Raw genomic sequence first — 8,601 nt, 5'->3', positions numbered from 1 at the left:
AAGAAATAATAGAGCAGGAAATGATCAAACAATATGATGAAGTTAGAGAGATGTTAAGGAACGAGAGTAGACGCCAGTTAATCAAAATTCAGGAGAACAAGAAGCGTAGGTAGGACTTACGAAGAAAAAAGTCGAGAATGTATAGAAAAGGAGACTTAATGGCAATTAAGAGAACACAGTTTGGTGGTGGACTCAAGCTGATTAAGAAATATCTAGGACCATATGTGGTAGTAGATGTTAAGTAAAATGACAGATATGATGTGAAAAAATCAGGATGTCATGAAGGCCCACTGAGCACATCAACGTGCGCTGAATATATGAAGCCATGGATAGAAAACCAGTCAGAATCCGAGTCGGATTCGTAACAGGATGGCCGAATGTAGAAAGTCATTCTTAATACAAGTATTCAATGTAGGAAGTCATTCTTAATATAAATATTCAATGTACGAAGTCATATAAGTATTCATCATACTATTTTTCGTTAGTAACGCCACTGTAAAATATTACGTAAATAATGCTGAGACACCAGACGCCCTTGAGGGGAAAAGGGAAGATACATGTTGGCCGGCAAGAGGAGAGGCAATCGGTTTTTGGAATGTGTAAAGTTTGCGATTTGTGATTCGATGATGCGAACTTTTTATCATTAGTCCTCAGTCGCCCAGTCGGTATTGTCGCTTTGGTCTGAAAGGACTTTACGTAACATTGTTACAGCCGGAAATATTGCCGATTCATAGCTATTAAAAGACGAAAGAGTTAACGACGTTCTGGGGTGTGTGTTCGATTTTAATTCGTAAACAAATCTCTGTAATTTTTATGTATCAATCTTGTACCATGGTACAATGAACACAAGGTATGATACATAATGTTCCAAAATCGGTTCGCGTCGCGCATGACGTAGTCAAGACCGCTTCTTCACGCAACATTTGAATGTAGTTGTATAGGAAAGACTTTTAATTTTAAGTGTTTTTATATAATTTGGTTAATTTAATTATAGTAATTATAAAGAGATGATAAAATTATGTTATAATCTTTAATCATAAATAAAATTGTGAAGTTAATTTAAATTTATTGATTTTTGGTACAGTTATTTTGTTAACATAGATATCCTTTATAAAATAAGTTTTAATTATCTTTTATTACACGTAGGTACAGGTTAATCAACTTATACTCCAGAGTTTGATATTTCAAATGTTTAAAAAGATACAAAAAAGTGGTAATGAAGGTACACAAAATTTGTATGTATATACTGAACTAAACACAAAATCAAAATAAATAATGATACAGTCAACTTTATTTAGATCGCATGAGCTAGCTGGCCATCGAATATGAGTGTTATGTAGTAGTGAGGTCACACACTATTGCACAATATTTTAAATGACATCTTTTGTAATTTTCACACATTAAATTACCTTGGTATTGTTTAATAATGATAACATTATATATTTTAATAATGATAACATGATTTAACAAAGCAAAATATGTTATTTTGGAAGATGCTAAATTGATTTCCTCCGAAACAGATCTTATTGCAAATTACATAGGAGGCTGAGGCTAGTTTCTTACTTAACAAATCGATATGAAAGAACCATTTAAGGTTGCTGTCTAAAAAATAATAACAATTTTACAGTAACATGGTAAAAAGCTTTAAACTGATATACTTATTTATATGAATTCTGGGTCTTCGTTAATCTACAAAACGAAAGATAGTATAATGGAGTTTTTTCTAGTTGCATAACTATGCACATTACTCAGTTTATCCAAATGTTTTTAAAAACACCTATTTTTAACACATAACAAATATTCAAAAATAGCGAAGGTTCATGAAGAATAAAAATGAATTAATGCAGAGCTGGATGAATTACTGCAAAGCGCAGATATCGTTAGATTTGTAAAGTCACAAAGACCAAACTGGCTTGGCCACTTAAAAAGAATGCCAGATAATCGAGCTGTAGAAGTAATCCAGAGATTAAAACCCCAAGCAAATAAGACAAGAGGTAGGCCCAATAAAAGGTGGATAGAGGATATAGAGGAAGATCTTCAAACCATGAACATCAGGCAGTGGTGAAGCAAAGTATTCAACATGGTATTCAACATTTTACCCATCAAATTTTTTAAGCCCTTGCGAAGTGGATATTTGTATAAAGAGACATATGTAAACATATATCTAAATTATTTTTCTATTACAAAATAGATAACTCAGTCAGTATTGAGTTACTTTACATATATATTTATGTTTACTTTATTTAAAATTTTAAACTGCACATATAAAAAAATTAAAATAGGAAATAAAATCAGTGTCTAATTTAAAAGAATTAGTGGCTGAAGTATAGGTTGCTATTTATTATGGATATTAAGATTTATTTGATATTCGCGTGGACTAAACCAAGGAAGTTCTTTCACTTCACTGTAAGAGGTCTAGTGTAGTGATGGTTCGATCTGCGGCTAGGAAACAAAAAGTTTAACATAGTGGTTTAAAATCCAAATCGATTTGCCACTTAAATTAGAATGGTGTATCGGATCGACCTATGGATCACCAGTAAGGTGAGATGGGAAGAGCTACCTGAAGAGCGTGAAGCATGTATGCTTAAAAAACCAATAAATTGATAGGAGTTTCTTGGCTCGTTATTTAGTTTGATGTTTATTTTGGCAGTAACTTGTGTTTAAAAATATATTATTCTAAGATTTATTCTAAAAAATATTATATTCGATGTAAATTCTTAGCCATAAGTTTTAATTTCCCAAGACGGCAACCCTGTAAGCTGTGGGCAAAGCCTTTACAATTTTATACATGCAGTATATTTCCATATGTTACCATAAGAGCACAATAAAGAATGTGTGAAGAGATTTCGTCTAACAGTTATTTCTTCGCCCTATGGATCAATTATTTGTCACCACGATTAACCAGCGACTAATCAATTAATAGTCAACAGTTCAACCAACTTGTTAAAAAATAATGCATAAAATACAAAATACTTACCTCTGGAAGATTTCTAAAATATCTGACAAACTCTTGCTGTTGAGTAATATCTGAAAATATATTATATAAGTACATAATTTAACTAATAATTAATAATAATTTATGTGAATCATGTAAGACAGACTTCAAAGTTAAAGATTATCAGTTACAATAGTGGTCATGCTGAGTTTAGAGCAGTGGTGATTCAAAATCAATCACTTGTTTTCTTGTGTACTGGATGCCATCTTGCATTTTAGAGTATTCCAGTATTACTGAGAATGCCAAATTCGATTGAATATTTAAGGGAAAAGGAAGCTGTTAAGAGATAATGCTGAAACTATTTTAAATAAAATAAATATAAGAGCTTCAAATTTAATGCTTTACAATGTGATGAAGTCTAAATCTGAGGAACCAAAAATCAGAATAGATGAGGATAGAAAACTATCAATTTAAAGTTTAGAGTCAATTGGAATTAACAATACTTCAAAAAGGATTTCAAAAGTAGTTGGAAGATCTAATCCAAATAAATCACATCCGATTAAGATACATTGTTGTATTAAAAGTACAGTGGACAATCTGCCTTAAAATCTAGACATAGGCTAACTCGGGGATGCGCAATGCTTGCGGCCCTTTAAACATGCTTATTCGATCGGTAAAGTAGTTCCCCCATCAATATATTGTTATAAAATATATATATATTATAAAATATAAATATATAATATAATATATAAATACAACCGAATATAATATAAAAATACATACACTAATATAGTAAATTAATATAATATAAAATATAATAAGTAATATACTATTTTTATTTATGTAGTTTGATATAATTTATATTTTGATGACATCTGAGCACTCTGGAAATTTGAAATTGACTGATTATATCACACACTGCCTGGAGGGGCAGTGAAAGAGATATATAGGTACATTCGCACTCGCTGTCCCAAAATAAAAGTCTATCACGCAATCAGTCAGACTGGTAAGCTGTTAACTAGCAATTTTAGCAACTCTGGTGTTTCTTGAAAAGCGTGAGTGTAATATTATTGTCCAAAAGGTAATATTAGTGTTTTTTATTCAAAAAGGTTGTGGATGAGCACAGGTATTTTCAAGAAAATTGAAAATTTGATTATTTTTCATTTTCGTCAAAGATAAAGATGTATTCTTAATATGCTTTGAGACTGTGTCGACATTAAAACAATATAACATAAAAAGGCATTACGATAGAAAACATGAACAACAATATACAAACTTAACAGGGCAGCTTCGGATAGATAAGTTTAATGAAATGGAGAAAAACTTAAGAAAACAACAGGCTATGTTTAAAAATCAAGCTATTGTATCAAATACAGCAGTAATGGCTACTGTTACAAAAAGAGCATTTCCTAGTATTTCCTGATTTAATATTACCAAAGAATTGGGTTTACTGATTCTAATGCAAGGGACTAAAACTGACAAAGACTTACAATAAACTAAAGTCTATGTTGGAAAATTTTATTAGACAAGATTATTGGTAGATATATTGACAGATGAAGCACAAGCAATGTCAAGTATTGTGGTAGGAGTATCGGTAAGGCTATTTCAAGACATCTAAAAAGTCATGGTCACAGGAAGGAAAATATTCGTTAACCATTGTATAATTCACCAGGGAAATTTGAAAGAATTAGAAACGACATATGGTGACATGGTTTTTATTACCGAAGTATGTTGGCTTAGTAGAGGGGCCGTGTTAAAAAGAGTATACAACTTAAAATGTAAAATAAAATTGTTCTTGAATATGAAAAAATACACCTTCCACATTATGTAATAAAGAATGGATGTGCGTTTTTGGTTTCTTATCGACATGACTACTCAGCATCTCAATGATAACAATTATTTTCAACCATGAAATGAATCAAAAATTACCACCGATCAAGAATGAGTGCGGCAGAATTAAAAAGCCGCGTACATGTAGCTACCTAATCTATTCCGGCTGATATTGATCAGCTTGTATAAAAAAAACAATGCCAAATTTCTCATTAAAGATTTCAAGTAAATTCGGTTTTAGTTTGCATTAAAATGTGTATATAAAATCTTTACTTATTTTTAACTTCTTTTTTTTATTATTGTTCTAATGTTTATTATAAATAAAGTTTTGTAAATTATTAATTGTAAAGTATTACTTTATGTACAGCCCACCAAAAAATTTTTAAATTTAAATTGGCCCATTGTTTAAAATGTTGTTCCCCTGGGCTAACTAAGGCAAATTCTAAAATTAACCAAAATAAACAATATTTTAGCAAAACCAGTACAATAGAGTATGTGATGAACTTGTAAATTTCCTTGTCACAGCAGATTTGTGTGAAAATTTGGATTTAGGTTCCTCTTACCCTCTACTTCACCTTTGGACTTGAGCCCAGGGTTGCTTTTACTCGGGAGTGAAAGCAACACCCCTTCTCAAAAAGTAAGTATTTATCGAAAAAATATTCATAGCAAAAATGTAGCTAAAAAACAAAAAAAATTGTGTAACTTATGAAATCTTTAGACCCAGCAGAAGCAAAGTTGTAGCTCAAAAAATAGTTTCTTATTTTTCAAATTCCAAATCAAATATTTCAATGTGAAATAACCCATAAATGAAGCACTTTTCAGGAAAAACTCATCAAAACTTTTTGAAAGTGTTATTTTAATGTTAAGCTCAAGCGAGTTATGCTCAAAATAAAGTCGGTCACTTTTTTTTTAAAACATCGTAAAATCACCCCCTAATTAAAACACCAAATAAAATAAGTTGTTTTAAAATTTACTTTTTATATGTATGATAGTTTAACCAATTTAAAGTGTGCTTATTTTTAAAAAAATATGAATTTAAAGTAAAAGAAAAATTAGAAAGGCAGTATTAAGGTTGTGCATATTATCATGCACATTGCGTTTCCATTCAGTATATTCGAAAACAATATTTTACGGATGCCGACCGCTAGAGAACGAGTCGAAACCTGTTGGTACGGATAATGTGAATTATTATTCCATCGTTTCCCCTCGTTGTATTTAGGTATTTGTTTGATTTTGATATAGAGTATTCAAAAAAATAATTTTTGAGGCTATTTTGTCATTTATGCATGTGTTTTCATTGCTTTGTGACAATTAAACAATTAATTGAATTGAAGTAATAAACAATTAGGACTTTTGCACGAATGTGATACCTCTTCTTTTTTTAAAGATACTCTTTGGTTTGATATTTACAGTTTGATAGTACAAGTTAAAATGGATTTCGAAAAATTAATTGAACTCATACGCGGTGAAGAAATCATGATGCAAATAAGAGAAAATATTTGGAAAAGCAAGGACACATCTTCACAGCACCAAACTGAAATGTTCTATTTATGAAAATGTGAATGTGCAGTCCCATTGCTCGGCTGGAAAGGCTACCTGCTGAAAACTATATGTGCATGAAAATATGCCACAACCTTTAGATTTAATCTTGATGCAGGGCATCTGCAAGCCGCTTATACATATTTCAACCTCATTAGGTCTCATCAGAGCAACATATGCAGTTGCTCTGGTAATTTAGAAAACACAGTGGTAAGAATTTGAATTTAGTTTCGCCAAGTAGAAAATCTTAGGATTCCTAGTGTTGTTAAAAGAAAAATTTTTAAAATTTTGAAAAGTATTTTTTTTAAAATAACTTAAAATGTATTAGTGATGCGGAAAATCTTAGAGAGTAAAAAAATATAAGTTTTGCTTTTCTGTTAATTTTGGTTTTTTTGTTTTTCTGTAAGACAAAAATAGATTAAGATATTGCTATTTAAAGTTTGCATACACTGGTGATTAGTGACTCGTTCAAGCCCTTTCAACTATAGCTCTAAACAAACCTACAAAATGGTTTTCTAAGTACTTCAAAGCTTAAAAGCTAACCAAATTATGAATAAAAAACCAATCACATATTTTAGGAGATATCAGAACATAATGTGTACCGGAGCATTGTAAGATACACATAATGTGCTATTTAGGCACAGACATACTTTCACCCATCCTTACAAATTAAAAAGGGTTGTTTGTTTATGCTTAAATAAAATAAATTCATAACATGATTAAAAAAACTATTGTATTTACAGTTTCAATGAAAAAAAATATTACAACTATTCAAATTTCTTGAAAAGGGTTGGTTTTTATAAGGGTAGAAATATTGTAAAAATTTAAAACAGTAGAAATATAAATTTAATATCACTGTATACTTAATTAAATAATTCCAAATTGCTTGAATTTACACTTATGATTTTTTTTCCTAATAGGGGTCGTTTTCAACCCTAAAAAATAAAAAGCAACCAACGGCACAAGTCCAAAAGTGAAGTGTGAGGTGGAGGGTAGGTAATGTAATTAATTCAATGGTGACTCTTACAGGTTGGAGGGTATCACCATATTTTAGGATAATTTACTGATCTATTAGGTAAAAAGTGGAACTTTGACAAAACAATGCATACACTATTCATTATACTGTTATTCTAAAAGTGTCAGACATTGCATACTAAAAAAAAAACATAGTGATATTATCAGGATGTTGGTGATCTGAAAACTTAGCTGAGAAAGCTAAATAGTGTGATAGCTTGTATAATGAAGAGTTGCCTATTTGCCTAGTGATATTTATTATCATCCGAATCTGTGGGCTCCTTCCAGTCAGCTTAGAAGACAAATATATTTTGTACCAGTTTTCATAATGTAAATTATGGTAAAAATTAAAGTTGATTATCAGGAGAATATTGAATTACCTCAACTCAATATTGACATTTTTTAAATTTAATTAAACAAATTAAGAGATACAACGTGTGTCAACAAAGAATTGATAGATTACTGGTAGTTATTGTTAAATACTCCTTTTTTTTTATTCTTTTTAAGTAGTTATATTTACTTGTATTATCACTTTTGTACTGTAATAATACAATGCATAATATTTGATATAACAAGGTTTTCCCATTAAATAAATAATTGTGCTAGAGCGGATTAGGAATAAATTCACAAATTTGGTAGTAAATATATTTACCTAAATTTAAAGCTTTGAAAGTTTTATCTGTCATTGTGAAGTTAACAGTATTATCCTAAACACAATTGAAACTTTTCTCTATGCAATTTGAAAAAGATAGTCTAGACTTATCTACATTAATAAAACAAACCGGTCACAAGTATTTCTATTACAAGAAAACGACCAAATTTGTTTTCATTTATTTTAGAGGTTAACGGAGTTAAATGGATTTCAAAAAGCGGGAAACTAAATGTAATCTTGGCGTTCTGTGGGTCTTGCTAAATTTTTCTTCTTCTGCTATCTTGTGTTTTATCAAAATAAATTTATCAAACAAAAACAGAAAATAGTCCAAAAAAATGTTTATAATTTTCAGTTTTACAGAAATACAATTGTAATTGTATATATACAATTACATGTATTGTATATATGTATATATTCTAGAAAACATTGGTTAGTAATATTACTTGGATCTAGGGATCCCACCTTAAATTTTTACCTTTACCATGCGATCTGCGCGATGCTCCATTACGCATATTATGATTTTAAAATTTTGGCTTGTGTTTTCAAGAAATAATAAATTGACAATTTATTTGAAAACTAGATTTAAGCTATATGTTTAATTAACCAATTATAATCTTTCATTTATGTAGTC

The 8,601-nt window shown here is 30.0% G+C and overlaps 1 protein-coding gene across 1 annotated transcript in view; it reads right to left on the bottom strand.

The window, feature by feature from the left end:
- The window catches only part of spel1 (DNA mismatch repair protein spel1), a 90,511-nt gene extending 82,320 nt beyond the window's left edge, over positions 1–8,191 (bottom strand). The window contains exons 1-2 of the mRNA XM_072522703.1: positions 7,971–8,191; positions 2,978–3,027 (exon numbers count right to left, since the gene is read on the bottom strand). Coding sequence (XP_072378804.1) covers positions 2,978–3,027; positions 7,971–8,004 — 84 coding nt within the window. The 5' untranslated portion in view covers positions 8,005–8,191. The remainder of the gene's footprint in view (positions 1–2,977; positions 3,028–7,970) is intronic.
- Positions 8,192–8,601: the final 410 nt, after the last annotated feature.

The sequence above is a fragment of the Diabrotica undecimpunctata genome, chromosome 2 (genome assembly GCF_040954645.1).
Source record: "Diabrotica undecimpunctata isolate CICGRU chromosome 2, icDiaUnde3, whole genome shotgun sequence".
Lineage (NCBI taxonomy): Eukaryota > Metazoa > Arthropoda > Insecta > Coleoptera > Chrysomelidae > Diabrotica > Diabrotica undecimpunctata.
This window is presented reverse-complemented; position numbering and strand designations above follow the sequence as displayed.